At 44.9% G+C, this 20,729-nt stretch overlaps 1 protein-coding gene across 1 annotated transcript in view; it reads right to left on the bottom strand.

Moving 5' to 3' along the window:
- Window positions 1–16,854, bottom strand: part of slc6a15 (solute carrier family 6 member 15) — a 44,555-nt gene extending 27,701 nt beyond the window's left edge. The window contains exons 1-4 of the mRNA XM_086009297.1: window positions 16,705–16,854; window positions 7,880–7,922; window positions 6,256–6,728; window positions 5,377–5,534 (exon numbers count right to left, since the gene is read on the bottom strand). Coding sequence (XP_085865423.1) covers window positions 5,377–5,534; window positions 6,256–6,547 — 450 coding nt within the window. The 5' untranslated portion in view covers window positions 6,548–6,728; window positions 7,880–7,922; window positions 16,705–16,854. The remainder of the gene's footprint in view (window positions 1–5,376; window positions 5,535–6,255; window positions 6,729–7,879; window positions 7,923–16,704) is intronic.
- Between the last annotated feature and the right edge of the window lie 3,875 nt (window positions 16,855–20,729).

A 20,729-nucleotide genomic window follows, 5' to 3' on the forward strand; every position in this document is an offset into this window, starting at 1 on the left:
AATTAGTCACTAATGAAAAGGGGGCAGCAATTTTATTTAGATCTGCCATGTATTTAAGTGCAGAAAAACAAAAAATAAATTTAAAATGGAGATAAGACAGTTTCCTAGCAGATAAGGGAATTAGGGGTTACGGGGAGCGGGCAGGGAAGTGGACGTGAGTCTAGATTCGGATCAGCCATGATCCTATTGAATGGCGGAGCAGGCCCGAGGGGCCGTATGGCCTACTCCTGCTCCTACTTCTTATGTTCTTATGTTCTTATGTACAGGGCTTGATAGGGTGGATGCTGGGAGAATGTTTCCCTTGGCTGGGGAGTCTAGAACCAGGGGCCACAGCCTCAGGATAAAGGGTAGGCCATTCAGTACTGAGATGAGAAGACATTTCTTCACACAGAGGGTGGTGAATCTTTGGAATTCTCTACCCCAGAGGGCTGTGGAGGCTCAGTCATTGGATATATTCAAAACAGAAGTCGATAGATTTCTGACTAGTAAGGGCATCAAGGGATATGGCGATAAGGCCAGTGAATGGAATCGAGGCAGAAGATCAGCCATAATCTCACTGAATGGCGGAGCAGGCTCGAAGGGCCGAATGGCCTACTCCGGCTTCTATTTCTTATGTTCTTATGTTCTAATAAGCACTCTGCATTTTTTTGCATAGCTGCCCCTTTTTAATATGCAGTATTTTAATGAAACGTCAGACCTTTGAATAAATCAGTGGGAGTGTGAAAGTAAAGCTGGGTTGTGTCAAAGTGGGAGGAAGTCGGGGCTGTGCATTGTGTATATGAAGGGCAACTGAGAGATTGGAGTAGCAATACAGCTTCACCAAGAACCTGCATTCTGGTATATACAGTTATATGTATCTCTTGTATTTCTAAAAGTTTTGGAACACATTCATCACACTTCCTGTGTCACGCTGTCACACATGCAAATTTCTGTTTCACACTTAAAAAATAAAGCCAATTATTTCTAAAGTACAGATAATCTTCCCCACTAACAATAAAACAAAAAATATTTTCTAATTGATTTCAGGAGTCGCAGTTTAAATAGTATAGAAAAACAAAAGCTAATCTGGCCTGTAATTGGCCTAAAGATGTCTAATAATAATTAGTTTCTAATTGACCAAGAAGGTACCACAATGGCAACTTTTTGCCTTAAAGGGACGCATTAAGGCCCTGATATTTTCTCGGGGCTGGGAGGAGGGCGGGTGCCGGTTGGATTTTTGGAAGTAAAACCTGGAATTATGGGTTTCCCGGACGTATTACAGAAATTAACCGCAGGACGTTGTTAAAATTTTTTTCAACAGGTCAGATTCAGAGGCTGTCTGTTGGGCGGGAAAGCTGCAGGGGAGCGAATGCCAGGTAATCCTGACATTGCTAGGGGGTTGGGCCAGACCAGAAAACACAGGAGGGGTGGGGGGGGGGAAATCGTGAATCATGGGGGGCTCGGACATCGGGAGTCAAATCGGAGATCACATAGGGATCGGCGGCTGATCATGGGTGTCCGATCGCATTGAGGTAAGCTTGTTAGGCCTGGGGGAAACAGTCCGGCTCCTCCTTGCCCAAAAGCAGTGCAATAAAGACACTTTCCTCATGGTTCCAGCTCTTCTCACCTCCTTATAGCTGTCGGGCTTCCCGAGGCCCAGGATTCCTGGCCTCCGTGTTGAAAATTTAAATCCAGGTAAAATAGAGGCACGCAGCCTCCTTAAAAGATTTGTGACTGACCCACCCCCCAAACTGCCTCCATTAAAACCAGAAGTGGGTGGGTTGGGGTCGGGTTTGAGAATTTTACATTTTTTTACCTTGCCACCTGCCCTTGGGGGTTAAAATTCCCCCCTAAGTTACACACAGCTGCACTTCAGCGGCAGAATAATACTGTGTGTTGCACAGTATAATGCTCCTATCCTTTTAAAATAATGTAAGCTCCAATACTCTGAACAACGCTATGGGACATGTATTTCCCAAGGTGCTGCTAAACATTCAGAGAATATGCTGATTTACACCAATGAATGTAGAATATATCCAGATCACTGATTTATGGTGATTGATGAATCAGTCAGACTGCATTTTTATTGCACTCTATTATGGGAGATTTGGTGGCATTTTCCAGTTTGAATGGATACATCCATATTTTCTTGGAATTGTAAATCAATGGGTCTTGATCATTCTATGTTCATTTAGCTATGCGTTGAATTTTATGCCTTAATTTTTTTTAAACCCAGGATATATAGGAAGATGATAAAGTATCCCGCTTTATAGATCAGTAAGGGTGATGTTGGGAGAGCGGTTCTGGAGTCTGGGACTCCTGGGAGAGGGGCATGAGAGGATCAAAGGGTTGTTGAGTTTTGGGAGTATTACGGAGAGGGGGTCCTTGGGTGTGGGAGTGGTGGGAGTGAGGGGTCTAGGGTATGGGAGTTGTAAGATGGGAATCTAGAAGTAGAGGAAGGGAGTTGCTAAGGTGTGGCTGTGTTGGGAGGGTGGGATCTAGGAGAATTGTAATTGGGTGTGGAGCCACGGGAAGGGGATCCCGGGGGCTAGAAAAATTGGGAGAGAGATTCCTGGAAGTGGGGATGGGAATATTGACAGGGAGGTTATGGGACATGAGAGCACTGGTGGGTTTCCAGGGTCTGGGAGCAATGGGAGATATATGGTGACTTTGTCAGTAATAAAGTATAGGCATTCTATATTTACTGACATACAGTATATATGCTCTAAGCTCCCAACTCAGTGCCAAGAAAACCTTTTGTGGCAACCTGCCCCTGCTCGCAGAAAGGCCTTATTGCCATGTTCCCAGATATGACCTGGATACCAGCTTGAAGTTCTTTAAAGCACTTAAGATGCTTTTACTAGCTTAATAAAAATGCAGCAAATGCCTTGAAGTTAGTGCTGGCTCCCAGTTCACAGCTGAGAAAGTGGCAATCTGCTCTTCATTGGAATGGGTGTAGATTGGCAGCAGGGAGAGGGGACAACTACTGGCCTTTAGGTGGGGACAGATTGGAGGCAGGGAGATGGCATCAATTCTCAGGGTGGATCGCGAACAGGGAAAGAAAATTGGGTAGCAGCCAAGAGCGGGAAGAGACAGCAAGGTTTCAAATCAACGGCCTGATCTTCAGATGCCTCCGGCAAATGGAGCTATTGAAAACAGTGCAACCTGCAGCTTGAAGATGCAAATTGGCAGCTCGGGGGACTGGGGTTCAAGTGAGTCACACGGGAAGAATAAACCAATGAGGGGTAACTAGAAGAAATACAGCTATAAATAGGAAGTTTAACAAGAAAGCTTGAGAGTTATTTTATTGAGCCTTTTTGATCCTCCATTTCTCATATGTCACCTTTGGTACACTACAGAAAGCCAGTGATAATTCTCATAATGGTGTGGCAAAACTGCTTAATGTTAACAATGTGTGTAAAGAATAAAATCATTGATGAATAACACATTCAGGTTCGTTTTCAATATCATTATGTAACAATCCTGACAAACTGGAGAGTGGGAAGGTGGAGTAATGGCTCCTCCCATCCCTGGGGAAGAAAAGGGAGAAGTTAGATAAATAAGGCAAAGCCTAGCAGGTTCTGGGGAGAGGAATGGTGAAGTGCTGTTGCAGCTACTATTAATTACACTCTGCTCCACATACAACACCGTGTTTGGAGTTTTGACTGAAAGATGTTATGGTGCATGTTCACAATAAGCATTGTTTCATATAACAGAGTTAAAACTGTTGCATTCTGTAGTGTACCAAGGTTTTCCTTTCCCCAAAAACCAAATTAGTAAAACAGAGAGTGATATTTTTAATACTGTACTAACTTTTAGAGAATTGCAGTACTTGAAATAACTAGTGGTCTTTGGCCAAACAGAGATAATGGCCGGAATTTTTACTTGGAGACAGGTAGGGGGGAGCTGCGGGGCTGGGACCTGGCAGAACAGGTTTCCCATTTAACGGCAAGGCCGGATTTATATTCTTTTTCTCTGTTTCCTACCTGCAGCCAGCCAGATTGAGAGGCTAGCTGGCTGTTGGGCAGGTAGGCCCGGGGAGCAGAGAGGAGGAAGGCCAGGGATCATCGGAGGGGGTCGGGGGCCAGGGATCATCTGAGGGGGTCAGGGCCAGGGATCGTCGGAGGGGGGAGATCGGTCCAGGAGTGTGTGGGGGGGATCGGAAGCCGGCGGGGGGGGTGGTGGTGGGATAAGTAGCCTTGCGGGGGTGGGGGGAAGGCTGGGGAGAGAGATTGGCGACGGTGGGCGTAAGGGTCGGGGGTGGAGCCTGTCGGCATGGCAGGAACTCTGAACCCAGCAGGTAAGTGGAAAAGCGCTTACCCCCTGGATCCAGCATGCCTCGCCTTCCTTTAGCTGCCTGGTTCCCTGTGGCCCAGGAATCCCAGCCACCCACATTTAAATTTAAAACGGAGCTTCAAAATGAGGCACGCAGCCTCATTAGAATATTTAAAGTGCTAACCCGCCTCCTGAGAGTGGATTGGCCGCCCGCTCCTCAGTCCCCCCCCATTAAAACTGGAAGGAAGCGGTTTGGGGTCGGGATTCAGATTTTTTTAACACTTTAACCTCCCACCCGACCCCAAACCATCTGTTTTTTGGGGTCATGATTCCCCTAATAAGGCTGATTCACCCATCAAGCACTCTTGATGAGGGATCGAACTTGTAGAGAGTACTGGTTGAGGAGTCATGGGCCCACAGCCCCTGCTTTTCTATTTGTACATTTCCATTGGTGCATTAATTTTTGTTGCTGGTTAGGTTTGATTTCTTGAGGCGCAAGACGTTAAAACTCAGTTTCCTCTGAACAGTCTTACTTCCAGCTGCCACTTCATTGCAGCAACAGAAGTTGTGGCAATTGAACACTGCATTTCCCATTAGGATAGCTGCCGATGGAAGGCCAAAGCTGTACTGAGATTTTATGCTCATTATTCAAATGACCTGACCCCACATAACTGCAAGCAATCACCTCAGTGCACTTTTGACCAACTTTTTGCACAAAGAGCTAGCCACAAAATCAGAGCTCATAATTATATGCACAGTTAGTTTCAATTACAGTTGTGACTGATCTGTAATTTTATAGTAACTGTAAGCAACCCTGAACATTTTTGTTTCTTCTAAAGAACTCAAAGGGGTGAGGCGATAAAAGAAAGATGCAATTCCACATACTGCGGAGTACTCCATTATATGATGGTACGACTTAAAACACCATGGCATGAATCACTTCTTTCATTTGTGAAAGAATGCTCACGTGATTGGATCAAGAAGAAATAACTTTTTCTGTCGTTTTTTACAGAAGAAATGGGGGTAAGATCAAAGTATTTCCTCAGGCATTGTTAACATGCTTTGTGAACTTGCACAGACAAAACAAAAAAAATCATGTAAAGAAAAAAAAAATCAACATACAATGCAGCTTGAAAATCCTATTCCTCCCAGTCTTGGGCTGATGTAATTCCACACACCAATACTGCCTCGTCTGATTCTTTGACCCACTGCAAGCTCCAGGAAAAACAGTGGTATCCCAATAATGAGCAGCAAAATCAAATACGGCACAAGGTAGGCACCTGAAGAAGAGACAACATGGTTTTATAACCTGCCATCACTGTCTCATATCAATTCTTTGTGCAGCTCAGTCTTTGCTGATATTTTACTTACTGTAAAGTCCCAAAGATCTGTACCATATTTTTGTGAAACACATTAATTTTGATTCATCAATTTTGTGACGTAAATTGGCGGAGGTTTATTACATTGAGATCAGTTTTTTATACTTTTCTTTCACATAGATGTGTTTTCCACCAATATTAAGAACCATTGAATTTAACACACAGCTATTCAAACTGACATACATTCATTCATCTGCTTTTCTTTTAACTGTGTGTATAACATTTCCTAAATGTGCAAGCAAGCCTTGTCGTTCAAAGCAGAGAATGGAGTCATTATGAAGTGCTTGTGTCACTATAGGATAAGTGAGCTTCATGATATACTTCTTAGGCTTAGTAGAGATCACAGAAACTCCAGGTCCAATTAAATTATTAGACATGGCTGCACATAAATTTGAGATTGGAATGCAGGTGTTAATCCTAAAACTAATTATGCTTAATTATAAGATAAAGCAACAAGTTTCTAAATTTCAAACACAGTGGTCATAGTAATGACAAGGTTTTGAAAAATGCAAAGAATTATTTTATATAAACTAAATCTCATCTCCGTTGAGGAGAACACTATTTTATTGCCCGATGTGTTTTGCAGCTCTAAGATAAACTATGTTGGTGGTTGTACACTTACCTCCACCATTTTTTTGACATAAGTATGGGAATCGCCATACATTGCCTAAACCAACAGAAAATCCAACCTGTGCCAGAATGTACTGAAGTTTGCTATTCCAGGCAGGCCTTTCATCTTCAGCATCAGATCCTTCTTCAATGTCCACATCTCTGTCAGTCTGGGAATCATCTACATATAATGCACTCTTCTTAAACTGATCGTCATTCATGTCCTCATTGGAAAGAAGATCCTTGACAGACTCTGTGACATCTTCGTCCAGTTCCCTCTTCGCAACTTTGCTGTTTTTAGGCATTGGAAACACTAGATCACAGATTCTGTAACACTCTACAAAAGTCTAGCAGCAATACTTTCAGTCAAATGTAACTCGATGTGAAGCAGGCGAGTGAGGAACCCAACAGACAAACAGAACACAGTTACTGAAGGCCTGAGGTGGATTCTTAGTGAGTCTGAAAGAGTATTCTGTACTTCAAAATCTGCTGGGGGGAAAACAGTTACATTTTGGTCACCGAAAACAACAAATATTAGAAACATTTTAAAGGTTTGTCATTATATACCATAACTTATGTTCTTCATATTATTCTTGAAGATCAGCTGCAAAGTAACAGCTTGCATTTGTATAACACCCTTCAACTAGCATAACGTTTCAGCTGCTTAATGAGGAGAAAAAGGACATCATGCAGGGGGAGGAGAAATTAAGGAGACGGGCCAACAGCGCGGTCAAAGAGTTTTAAGGAGCATTTGAGGGCACGGGGAGAGGGGTGGGGGCAGGGGTTGGTTTGAAGAGAGTTCCAGAGGGAAGGGATATAGTGGCTGAAGGGTCTGTCCCAAATGGCAGACTGGAGCAAAGGAGTCCGAGGAGTGAAAGAGGCATGCTGGGCCATATAGTCGGAAGACATTGCTCAGCTTGAGAGGTGTCAGTTCATGGGGGGATTTAAAGATGAGGTCAAGGTCCTTGAAATTAATATGTTGGGGGTTGGTGAGCCAGTTGAGTTTGATGGGGATGGATGTAAATATCAGTAGAAGGACGTGGGCCACAGATACATGGATTAATTGGAGTTTGTGAATCGCCAAGAAGGAGAGGCCCGCCAGGGGGTATTTGAGAAGTTGATTCTTGATGCAATGAAGGTGGGCAAAATTCTGAAATGGAAAAGTGTAGTCTTTAAAAATAGTAAATATAAGTCGCATATTTCATTGGTAAACTATTCCTGTTCTGCTCATGCATAATGAGTCTGGTTGCTTAGGGAAAGCAGCTGATGAATGCAACTTTTGAATTAATTGGATTAAAACAGCTTTGTTGGAGCTATTCCCAATCATAGAACATTACATCTGCTTTGCCTGCACAAAAAGATGGCATAACTGTGCGGTGATAGAATATATAATATTGGGCAATAGAACTGCTAAACCCAAAGAATTTTCAAGTCTCAGCAATTCTTGCATTAAGAACTGTGAGGTGACAAACCTCAGAGCGAGTTGTTGTTCGTAGTCACTGAAGGTACCTCTTACAATTGGTAAGAAATGAAGGGCATAAAATAGCTGTATTATCCAACATTGCAGGAGTAAAACAATTCTGAGCCAATTTGATCAAAGGTTCAAACATAAAAGTCTTGCAGAATTCATAAATTACCTTATTAGAGCAGTTCTCTGCAGGGAACTTGCGGTTTCAAGTTCTGTGTAAGAAATGCATAACACAAGTAAGCAACACATGACATTTGAAGAATGAGATTATAATAATAATAATTCCATTAAGTCGGAGAAACTTTCAAGGGGTAGAGTAATGGAGGTTTCTCTTGCCAAGACACTGCTGTCCTTTATTGTAAAATTAACTAGACTGAGCAATCTCTGCAGCTTGTAAGAGACATCCAGCACAGACTGGATGGGCCAAATGACCTCCTTCTGTACCATTCTGACTCTATTACATACTCCCCAAAGTAATGCAAATGGTTTAGAAACCGATGTAAATTTTCCTACATAGCAAAAATCTTTACTGTGGCAGCAAAAGGATTCATTTTGCTGATGGAAAAGTTTTACGCTTCATTGTCAGTTGGTTAATGTTTCGCCTTGTGCTCCTGATAAATGGAAAACAGTTTTTCATTTTTGAGCTGTACCTGCCCAATATTGTGTAAGAAACTGACATTTTTTAACTATCTAGCCAGCTTGCTAGGAGAAATGGAAAATGTAGGGTTTTTTTTAGTACAGGGGCGGGAAGGTTTGCATTCCATCGAACGCTCCCTCCTAATCTGTGTAACGACTATGGTGAACTCAGTTCTACTGCAGCATAATTTGTGTACTTAAAATTATAAGCAGGTACTTGGGATTGAGTTCAGATGGATGTCATATTCTCACTTGAATTCATGTCTGATTTCTTAATTTATTTTCTGTTGGGACTAATGTTAGACAGTCAACATTAAATGTGCATATTGAAGAACTGTGATCATTAAGAATGCGGCAGGGTTTTTCTGTAAAAACTGCACTGTTAAATAAACTAAAATAAATTGTTTGTAGAATACACTGCCCTAGAAGGCCATTGCTAAAGGGGAAATAGATTCTTGGGAAGTAAGGGTATTAAAGTATATGGAGAAAGATTAGGGAATTGCAATTTAAAAGAGAAAGAGCTCCCAAGCTAATGAAATGGTGGATCAGGCTCAATACGCTGAATGCCCCAATCCTGTTCCTTTGTATCTACATTACTGTAGTATTCAAAGCATTAGCTTTAGAAGCACTAGTGGTATTTTGGTGTCCAATCTGAACAACATTTTTGTTTATTCAGCAGTGTGTGCAGAAAGTGGTTATGTGAAGAGATTATAAACCTAGATAAATATTTGCAACCAATAACAACAATACTTAAATTTTTTTAACCCAGCCACCAATGCACCTGAAACTCAAGTTCAAACGAGTAACTCCTGCAGCATATGCATGAGCTTTATCACTTGCTGTACTCCCAGTTTTGGAACTTATAAAACTAATATGGGGGGAATTTTCCCAGCCCTGGGGAGTCAGGAATGGAGGCGGGACTGCCGGGAAACCCATCCCACTCCCAACCCGCCTCCGTGCCATCTTCCCAGGAGGCGGGTCTCCGACTTTCGCAGGGACCTGTCTCCTCGAGGCAGGAAGGGGATTAGTGCCAATTAACTGCCTGTTAACAGGTAGTTAACAGGCAGCTTTTTGGCTTGTTCCTATTTTGACCCCTAAAGTGTGGGCTTCCCAATGGCTCCGAACCTCACCAGGGTCAGCCAGGCGAGCAGTGGGTCTGCGGGGGTATGAGGGGCCAAAATGTCCACTGTGGAGGTGAGTGATGGGTGCAAGTGTGGAGAGGTAAGTGTGTGAGGTGAGTGTAAAGTGCTCCAAGAAGTTTACTTACCTTTGCTTCTTCCTCCCGGCTTCAACCCTTAAGGCTGCAGCGCTGCCTCATCTCAACGGCAGAGAATGCAGAATGGCCGCTGCATTCACAGATGCAGCAGCCTTCTGCTTTCTGCTCAGGAGAGATTTCTAAGTGAGCCTGCGTCCAAGGTCTCACCTTAGAAGACAGATTGTCAGTGTTTGACAGCTTCACAGAGCTGTCAAACGCTGACAATTCATATGTCAAAAAATCTCGACAGATGAAATGTAATTCGCTGACATCATCTGTCACCGGCTTTCCATTGATTGGCCGGCTAAACCCTCAGGGCGGGCTTAACAAGGCCAATCAATGGAAAGTAGCGTGGGTTGGCCAGACGTCACTGGAGACGGGACTAAAACCCGGCAAGCAGTAGTCCCGCCTCTAACATGTCTCCATTCATAAAATCCAGCCCATAGTATGAGAATGACCTCAGTATGAGAAGGTTAAGAGGAGATCTGATAGAGGTTCATACTTAAGAGGGATTGTGATAAGGTTAATCGAAAAAAAAACTATTTCTGCTGGTTGGAGAGTCAATAACCAGAGGTTAGATTGTCACCAAATAAAAGGTTAGGAAATGTTTTTAATGCATAGGGTGACTGGGTCATAGAGTGGGATTGATGGTCGGCGCAGACACGATGGGCCGAAGGGCCTCTTTCTGTGCTGTATAACTCTATGACTCTATGACTCTATGCTCTACCAGAATTAGAAGCAGAATCCATAACATTTAAAAGGGAAGTGGGTAAACTAGTTGAAAAAAATAAAAGGGTATGGGGAAAGGGCAGGGCGGGAATGGATAGCTCTTTCAGAGAAATGGTACAGGCATGATAGGCCAAATGGCCTCCTTCTGTGCTCCAAGATGTTCTGACTCTATGCCCCTCACAGCTCTGAGTTTTGGATCAATGCTGCATTTATACTTAATCTGTGCATACTGCAATTCTCCTGCACAGCAGTGAACTCTAGGCCCTCCTCTTCCAGCAGTTAACATTAAAATGAGAGCACAGGCGGGAATGCCCATGTTCCAAATATATCCAGTTGAGTTTAACAAGTATCCAGGAAATTCAACAGACTCCTGAACACTTTTTGGAAACCAGCTTTGACACGGTTCTAGAGTTATACTATAAGTGGTATCAACCCCAAGTGGTGTGAGACTGCCTTCTCCAGGGATTCTCATAGCCCTTGTCTCCAGAGTCAGATCAGACCATAGTTAAAGATTTATACTGTAACTTCAGGGTTGGTGTGGAAATTGCTTTGCAGCAACTCTAACGTGCAATAAAAGTTTCAAAATCGCATCACTCATGGATCTAGTAGGAGAGATCACCTTCCATTGCTTACTTCCCTTCTAGTTCAGCTAAGTTGAGAGTCAACAATGGAAGCTAATACCTTAGACTATTATCCCAACTAGCTTGCTGTATTCTTAAAGGCACAAGTATTTTTCTTCTACTTCTTCACACATTTCCCATAAAGCAAAATTAATTTATTAATTTATTTGGGACTTCCAGTGCTGTTAGCATGTACCTTAATCCACGCTTTAGTTTGCGATAACCAGTCTTCCACTTGGGATTACAAAAGCCAGAAACTCTCAGAAAACTTGGCACAAGTCAATTAATTCTATGTATAAAAGTCATCACACTTGCAAGTATATTGTTCTGGGGCAACTGGAGCTATTTTGCTCACCAACAAAATGAAGGTCTAAGCCACCTCCACACTTTCAAAGACACTTTCAGATACAATGGATGGCCTTCAAAGAAGAACCGCGCCCTACTGATTCTGGTAGGGAAGCTGTCAGGTACTTTTCCATTAACATTAAAAAGAGTCACTTCTTGTGTTGAAGATGATCAGGCTACAGGTGATAGGTGCTGTGTGTTTTGGAATGAAAAGTAGTAATCCAGTACTAACTATGTCCTTTGCATCGGTCTGTCATAGAAAATACCAACCAAAAAGTGTATTTTTTCCATTTTGTTACCTTTTCTCTAAATTGTGGTTAAAAATGGATGTTAACATTTATTAGAGCTTGCTATCAACTTATTGAATATAACTACAGAAAAAATAAATTAGTGTCCTGCTACTGCCACCAAAGCTAGGTGACCTGTGTGCAATTCCTTTTTTATCTGGCTTATCGTAAGCATATTGGGACATTTAAATACCTTTAAAGGTGCGATATAAATGCCTGTTGTTGCTGTTGTTGTAATTGCCCTCTTATATATTATTATTATCCTCATTTCTGATACCTAACTAGCTCCACATGATCTTCATGGCCTTCAGCCAGGAAAGTAGGAGTAAACTATGCAAATACTGCTCCATCTCAACCAACAAGAGGCAGTTGAGGCCAATTCATTAAATATATTCAAGAAGGAGTTAGATATATTTCTTAAGGCTAAAGGGATCAAGGGATATGGGGAGAAAGCAGGGACAGCGTACTGAATTTGGATGATCAGCCATGATCTCATTAAATGGCAGAACAGGCTCGAGGGGCCAAATGGCCTACTCCTACTCCTATCTTCTATGTTTCTATCCTTTGCATGAAGCAACTGAAAGCTGCTGGTCTCTGCCACCCATACAATTTCTGACACCTTCAGATTTTCCTAATTGGATGCAAACCCACTTCCAACCCCGCCTGAAAAAAACTTACATAAAAATGGTACAATATTAAAGGGGGTGCAGGAACAGAGAATCCTGGGGGTTCACATACACAAATCTTTGATGGTGGCAGGACAAGTTAATAAGGCTGTTAAAAAAGCATACGGGATCATTAGCTTTATAAATAGAGATATGGGGGGAATTTTCCCAGCCCTGGGGAGGCGGGTATGGAGGCGGGGCTGCTGGGAAAATGGCAGAAACTGGGTGCGGGCACCGACCCCGCTCCCAACCCGCCTCCATGCCATCTTCTGGGAGGCAGGTCCCCGAGTCGCGCAGAGACCCGTCTCCTCGAGGCGGGAAGGGAATTAGAGCCAATTAACTGCCTGTTAACAGGTAGTTAACAGGCAGTTTTGAGGCTTTTCCCCATTTTACACCTGCAATTGTGGGCTTCCCGACAGCTGCGAACCTCGCCAGGGTCAGCTTCACAGAGCTGTCAAACGATGTCAGTTCACCTGTCAAAGATCTTTGACAGATGAAACATCATACATTGACGTGCTCTGCAACCAGCTTTCCCTTAATTGGCCCGCTAAGCCTGCCCAGCGGGCTTAACAAGGTCAATCAAGGGAAAATAGCGTGGGTTGGCCACAAATCAATGGAGGCGGGACTGAAACCCGACAAGCAGCAGTCCCGCCTCCAACGCGCCTCCATTCACAAAATCGCCCCCATTGTGTCCAATTCCAGGCACCACACTTTAGGAACAATGTCAAGGCCTTAAAGAGGATACAGAAGAGATTTACCAGAATGGTGCCAAGGATGAGGGACTTCAGTTTTGTGGAGAAGTTAGGATTGTTTTCCTTAAAGCAGAGAAGGTTAAGGGGAGATTTGATAGAGTTTTTCAAAATTATGAGTGATAAGAGTAGATGGGTTGGAACTATTTCTGCTGGTAGGAGGGTCGGTAACCAAAGGACACAGATTTAAGATAATTGACAAAAAATCCAGGGGAAAATTTATGAGAATTTTTTTTATGCAACAGGTTGTTAGGATCTGGAATGCATGACCTGAAAAGCTGGTGGAAGCAAATTCATTAGTAAATTTCAATAGGGAATTGAATAAATACTTGAAAATTAGAAATTTGGAGGGCTATGGCAAACCAGCAGGGGAGTGGGACTAATTGGATAGTTCTTTCAAAGAGCCAGCATAGACACGATGGGCCGATCGGCCACCTCCTGTGCTCTATGATTCTATGAAAGGTGATCCATCACTTTTGTACTGTCTAAGTACAAATGGTATCACCCTTCAGTTCACCTGGAAGAAAGGTTCCCTCAGTACTTCATGTAACAATATCATGAATCCATTTATAAAGAGCAGGGATAGGATATGATGTTGGTACAAATGCACAGAAACCCCACCCCCACCCACCAGACATTTCAATAAAATAGAACTGTGTGAGACAGAAACAGCACCAGAATATTGGCATTATTTAACGATGGTTCTTGAACAGTTCCAATGCCAGGCACCAAAATCTCCAGCAACATTAGATCTAAACGACTGACTTTATTTTTAGGTAGAGTTTTATTTCCAAATAATGTAAAATTTATGCAAAGATCTGATTAATTCTGGCACGTTACGATCAGGATGTGCACATTGGAGAGGATTAATTGATCAGTAGCACAATCATTTAGCCATATTTATTCCTCTGTATGGTTTCAAATTCCTAAAATTCACTAAGTTTTACTTACAAATCTGTGTTTGAAGCAAAAGGTTGTGTTAATATGTTTGGCAGGATTCTTAATGGTTGTGTTTATTTATGGCAAGCAAGCAACTAATGTTTTTAATAAATTCACTCATCTTTGTAACTGCACCAGTGTTATTAAGATAAACCGGGGCACATTACGTGTATTAGTAATGTACAACTTTAAAATGGTCGATAACTACCATACGATTATCAAATCTTCTTTCCCAATTAGATAAATGATTTAAATCTCAATGATTTGCGGTAGTCTCACAATGATAAACTGGGATTCCGCTTCTCGCGTCTGCAAACTTGCTGACACACCAAACCAGTCCAACTGAACATCACAACGTTCAATGTTAATATTTGAGAACTAAACAGGACAAAGTAAAAGTAGGATTGAGCCATTCGAGGAGGTAGTTTGCGGCTTTAAAGCAGAAAATTATAGTTTACTGTTTTCAGCCTGTTGCTTATTTAACTAGAAAGCAATGTTCATAATATCAAGAAATGTTATGCCATTATTTCAGATGAAACCTTTTTTTAAAATCTGCTGCATCGCCAGAGAGAGAGATCAAACAGATCACACTCCAATGTCTGTCAAGCTGTCCCCAGGAAATCAATACCCCTGACATCGCAATCCTATTTAAAATCAGGCAGCCCGCTACCGCATTATACGGGTTGACTGGCAAATCATTTCATGGGCAGTAGGCTAGCCTGTAGAATTAAAATGAAAATGTGTTGCAAAAACACACACACACACAAAACAATCATTACAGCACGTGTCAGAGTAAGATGCTCGGTGATTCCCTTGGCATCGTTCTGACACATTCAGGAATTAATCATTTTATTTAATAAGCCGGTTCCAAGAGTGACATTCACTGCTCCCCTGCAGTCTGTTTCACAGCATCGCGGGGTGCTGCAAGGCAAAGGCGCGGCTGGATCAGAAACACTGCGTCCTGCACCCACCCGGGCACCAGGCTGCCTCTGCACAAACCGACCTCGTGTGTATGTGTGTATGTATACACACGCACTAAGATCTGTCTGAGACCTTCGTCCTTGACGGGGGTGTGGGGTTGCCAATCCTTTAAACCCCGCGCCTGTCCACAGACAGATAATCGGCTCTAGGGAACCGCGTCATCGACAGTAATACCCCCCAGTGATCATCGAATATAAAGCAATAGGAAGTCAACATGAAATCATTTTAGAAATAATCTGAAGAGATTACCATTCAAACTTGACAGGTGTGGGTCAAACAAACTGAAGGGAGCGAGGGGGAGGGGGAGAGGAGACACTCTAATGACCTTGGATGGTAATTTGCTGAAGAGAGACTGCCGTAGATCAAATGCACCGCACACTGCAAGGACAAATAACGTGATCATACGATCAAAAATAGAGAAAAATGTCTCTCTGCTGTGTGCGTGTGTGTTGGGTTTGTGTTTGGATGTGTATTTGTATGTATGTGTGTGTTTGTATGTGTGTCTTATTTGTATGCGTCTATATGTCTATGTATTTGTGTCTATGTATTTGTGTGTGTGTCTATGTCTGTGTGTATTAGTATACGTATCCATGTCTCTGTGTCTATGTATTTGTGTGTGTGTGTGCGTGTCCCTGTCTGTCTGTCTATGTATTTGTGTGTGTCTGTCTGTCTGTGTATTAGTATGCGTATCCATGGCTCTGCCTCTGTGTCTATGTCTGTGTGTATTAGTATACGTATCCATGTCTCTGTGTCTATGTATTTGTGTGTGTGTTTGCGTGTCCCTGTCTGTCTGTCTATGTATTTGTGTGTGTCTGTCTGTCTGTGTGTGTATTAGTATGCGTATCCATGGCTCTGTCTCTGTGTCTATGTGTGTGTGTCTATGTCTGTGTGTGACTGTGTGTATTAGTATAGGTATCCATGTCTCTGTGTGTCTATGTATTTGTGTGTGTGTCTATGTCTGTGTGTCTGTGTGTATTAGTATAGGTATCCATGTCTGTCTGTGTGTCTATGTATTTGTGTGTGTGTCTATGTCTGTGTGTCTGTGTGTATTAGTATAGGTATCCATGTCTGTCTGTGTGTCTATGTATTTGTGTGTGTGTTTGCATGTCCATGTCTGTGTGTCTACGTATTTGTGTGTGTCTATGTCTGTGTGTGTGTATTAGTATGCGTATTCATGTCTCTGTCTCTGTGTGTCTATGTCTGTGTGTCTATGTCTGTCTGTCTGTCTGTGTGTGTGTATTAGTATGCGTATCCATGTCTCTGTCTCTGTGTGTCTATGTCTGTATTAGTATGCGTATCCATGTCTCTGTCTGTGTGTCTATTTACTTGTATGTGCAGTACAGGGGAGAGGAGGAGACGCAGTGAGCTGAGCAGACAGAACCGCTTCTTCAAATTTGCATACAAACCCAAACATACACACCCCATCACCTCTACGGTACCGACTATCCGCCGTGTTACGAGCTGATCCACGGGCAAATAAAATAAATGAACAGATCCCGCCGGCCTCTGTTCCGCCCCCGTCAACAATAGCGCGTGTTTGCTTCAATCCACTAACTGGAGACACTGCAGCAAGATGAATGAAAACCGAGCGAGCGCCTCCGCGCACTGACAAAAGATTATTTTCTTCACAATTTTCTGATGCACAAACCTATCCCAATAGATCTTACTCTGCCTTCATGAAACAATGCAATATATCAAAATTATAATTCATTGCAAATTATAATTGCAGGCTTTACAAATTAGAGTAATATTTTGGGCTCCAATTTACAATTGTGCGCATTATCTTACCTTGTTTAACGAATGTGACACCAATGAGTGAATGGTCGGGATGCTACTGGAGGATCTGTGTCGGTGCGCTCAGGGACTGAGGAAGGAGCTTTCATATGATGGGAGGCTCGAGTCTTTCTAACACAGAACCACACCTTCACTGAACTCCAACCCTCCAGAGTGACGACAGCCAACAACACAAACCATTCACTTAAAGGGAAACGCTTTTCTAAATCGACTTCTAGTAACGTTAACCCCCCCTCCCCCTAATGATTTTCGATTTCGTGTAAACAAGAGGTTTTTTTTAAATTTAAGCAATTTACAGTTGCAACAACCATTCTACCTCCCCCAGGTTTATATAGTTCTGTTCGAAGGTTGAGCAACGAAGGGCCTGATATTGGGCACGTGATTAAGATTGCATTGTAGCAGTTTTCAACTTACTGTGGCACCTACTTGGGTAAAATGTCAGAACCGGCTCATCCCCCTGTGATGAGATATTCCATTCATCACTCATCAGTATTTCTCTGCCTGTGACTGTGGTTGGTTTCAGTTTCATTTCCATTGTATTGTACTGTGTGTAGGGCTCCGCCCATACCTGGCTCCTATGTAAGCTGGCCCAGCCTGCAGCACATCCAGTACGGCAGACCTCTGGATGGAAGATACATTCTCCTCTGTGTGTTACCTTCTAAGTCAATAAAAGCCTTGTTTTGTTTCGCTAACATCGAGTCTCGGATTTATTGAGGCACATCAATTTTATTGACTTAATTTTCAACACAATGGATCAACTCTTGAAACCCGAACGTTTGGATTTGGACCAGCATGCTTCGGACGCATCGGCACGCTTCGGACACTGGTTTATGTGTATGGAATTCTTCCTGGACAATTCCGCAGCCGTCAAAGACGCTACGGACGCTGCGAGTATGAAACTCGGAATTCTGCGGAATTGGGTAAGCCACCGGGTTTACCCCCTCATCCAAGACGCCGACACGTACCCGGCCGCCTGCGACATCTTAAAGGCGCATTACCAGCAGCCTACGAATGAGGTGTATGCTAGGCATCTGCTCGCTACTCACGCACAGCGACCTGGGGAATCGGTGGAGGAGTTCCTAGGCACCCTGAAAACGCTTGGCAAAGACTGCAAGTGCCAAGATGTAAAAGCCGCAGTGTACACTGATGAGCTTGTTCGCGATGCCTTTATCACAGGCCTCAGCTCCACTTACATCCGGCAGAGACTGCTGGAAAAAACGGGATTGGACCTGAAACAGGCTGCGGACTCAGCACGATCCCTGGATGTGGCCCAGAGAAACTCGGACGCCTACTCTTCAGCCCGCGCCGTCCATGCCGCCACGTGTGCACCAAGGGCGCCGCCATCTTGGAAGGCATCTTCCCCGCCCGGCAGCCCGACACCGTCGGGGCCCCGCTCTCCCCCCAGAAGCCCTACGACAGCCGCGATGCGTCGGGGACCCAACTGCTACTTCTGCAGGCAGCCGAAGCACACCAGAAACCTGTGCCCGGCGAAAGGCACCACCTGCTTTAAGTGCGGTAAGAAGGGGCACTTCGGGAAGGTGTGCAGAGGGAACCCCGCCGGAAAACCCGCCACCGCCGCGTGTGCGCCGCGGGAGCGGCCATCTTGGACGCCATCTTGCCCGACCTCGTGGGGTCCGCCATCTTGTGAGCAGACAGCGTGGACGCCATCTTGTCTCGATCAGGGCCCTACAGTGGCATCGGTCACAGTGGACCAGACCAGGCCGCACCCGCTATCCAAATCAATGGTGGACATCGAGGTAAACGGGTGCAGGGTTAAATGTTTAATTGACAGTGGAAGCACGGAGAGTTTTATCCACCCTGAACTGGTACAACAACTCTCCCTAAAGGTGGTCCCTACTCGGGGTACCATCTCTATGGCTGATAAAACCCAGACATCGACCATTATGGGTTACTGCACGGTACAATTGTCCGTTAACGGAACTGTATACGATAATTTTAAAGTATTAATCATGAAGAATCTATGTGCGAGCGTGATCTTGGGCCTGGATTTCCAGTGCTACCACCAAAGCATCACGCTCAATTACGGTGGGTCCCAGCCGCCCCTCACAGTGTGCGGTCTGGCTACCCTGAAGGTAAAGCCGCCTTCGCTATTCGCGAACCTTACCCCTAACTGCCGGCCAATAGCGACCAAAAGCAGGAGGTACAGCTGGGAGGACAGGCGGTTTATCGCGACCGAGGTAGACAGGCTCCTGAAAGAGCGCATTATTGAACGCAGCAATAGCCCGTGGCGCGCCCAAGTGGTGGTGGTAAGGGGTAGCGAGAAGAAACGGATGGTGATCGACTATAGCCAAACGATCAACAGGTACACCCAACTAGACGCCTACCCGCTACCCCGCATATCAGAAATGGTGAACCAAATCGCCCAATACCGGGTGTTCTCCACCATCGACCTCAAGTCAGCGTACCACCAGCTCCCTATCAGACCAGAGGACCGCCCGTACACCGCCTTCGAGGCGAACGGACGCCTCTACCAATTCCTCAGAGTCCCCTTTGGGGTGACGAATGGGGTCTCGGTCTTCCAGAGGGAGATGGACCGCATGGTCGATGACCACCACTTGCAGGCAACCTTCCCCTACCTCGACAACGTCACCATCTGCGGTCACAACCAGCAGGATCACGACTCGAACCTCGAGAGGTTCCTGAAAACCGCACAAAAACTCAACCTCACCTACAACGAGGACAAGTGCATTTACAACACCACGCGCCTCTGCATACTAGGCAGCGTGGTGGAGAATGGGGAAATCGGACCAGACCCCGACCGATTGCGCCCCCTACGGGAGCTGCCCCTGCCCAACACTCCCAAAGCCCTGAAAAGGTGCCTGGGGTTATTTTCTTATTATTCCCAATGGGTCCCCAACTACTCCGACAAAGCCCGCCCCCTCTTGAAAGCATCCTCTTTTCCGCTCTCTGCTGAGGCCCATGCCGCCTTCAAAAGCATTAAGCAGGATATTGAGCAGGCCACGCTACAGGCAGTGGACGAGAACACTCCCTTTCAAGTGGAAAGTGATGCATCTGACTTTGCCTTGGCGGCCACCCTCAACCAGGTGGGGTGGCCCGTAGCTTTCTTCTCGAGGACCCTCCAAGGGCCCGAGATCAGACACTCCTCCATAGAAAAGGAGGCCCAAGCCATCGTGGAGGCAGTGTGCCACTGGCGCCACTACCTAGCCGGCAAACGCTTCACTCTACTTACCGACCAGCGGTCGGTAGCGTTTATGTTCAATAATAAACAGAGGGGGAAGATTAAAAATGATAAGATTCTTAGGTGGCGGATCGAGCTCTCCACCTTCGATTATGACATCATTTACCGGCCAGGGGCCCTTAACGAATCCCCCGACGCCCTCTCACGAGGGGTGTGTGCCAGCGCCACCGGGGATCGGCTACAGACCCTCCACAATGACCTCTGCCACCCAGGGGTCACGCGGCTGTTCCACTTCATAAAGTCCCGCAACTTACCCTACTCGATTGAGGAAGTTCGGTCCCTGACCAGGAACTGTCGCACTTGCGCTGAGTGCAAGCCTCGGTTCTACTGCCCAGATAGAGCCCACTTAATCAAAGCTACACGGCCCTTTGAGCGGCTCAGCTTAGATTTCAAGGGCCCCCTCCCGTCCGTCGACCGCAATGTTTACTTCCTGAACATTGTGGACGAATACTCTCGTTTCCCATTCGCCTTCCCCTGCCCAGACATGACCAGTGCCACAGTCATTAAATGCCTCAACAGCCTGTTCTGCCTGTTCGGTATGCCGAGCTACATCCATACGGATAGGGGGGCATCCTTCATGAGTGAAGAGCTACGCCAGTACATGCTGTCCAGGGGGATCGCCACGAGCCGTACCACCAGCTACAACCCCCGGGGTAACGGTCAAGTGGAGCGAGAGAACGGGACAGTATGGAAGCAGTCACTCTAGCTCTAAGGACCAAAGGCCTCCCTATCTCCCGCTGGCAGGAAGTCCTCCCAGATGTGCTCCATTCGATACGGTCGCTATTGTGCACTGCCACTA

The sequence above is a fragment of the Somniosus microcephalus genome, chromosome 16, assembly GCF_052327205.1.
Source record: "Somniosus microcephalus isolate GS21.2 chromosome 16, FLI_Smic_1.0, whole genome shotgun sequence".
Taxonomy (NCBI): Eukaryota; Metazoa; Chordata; class Chondrichthyes; order Squaliformes; family Somniosidae; genus Somniosus; species Somniosus microcephalus.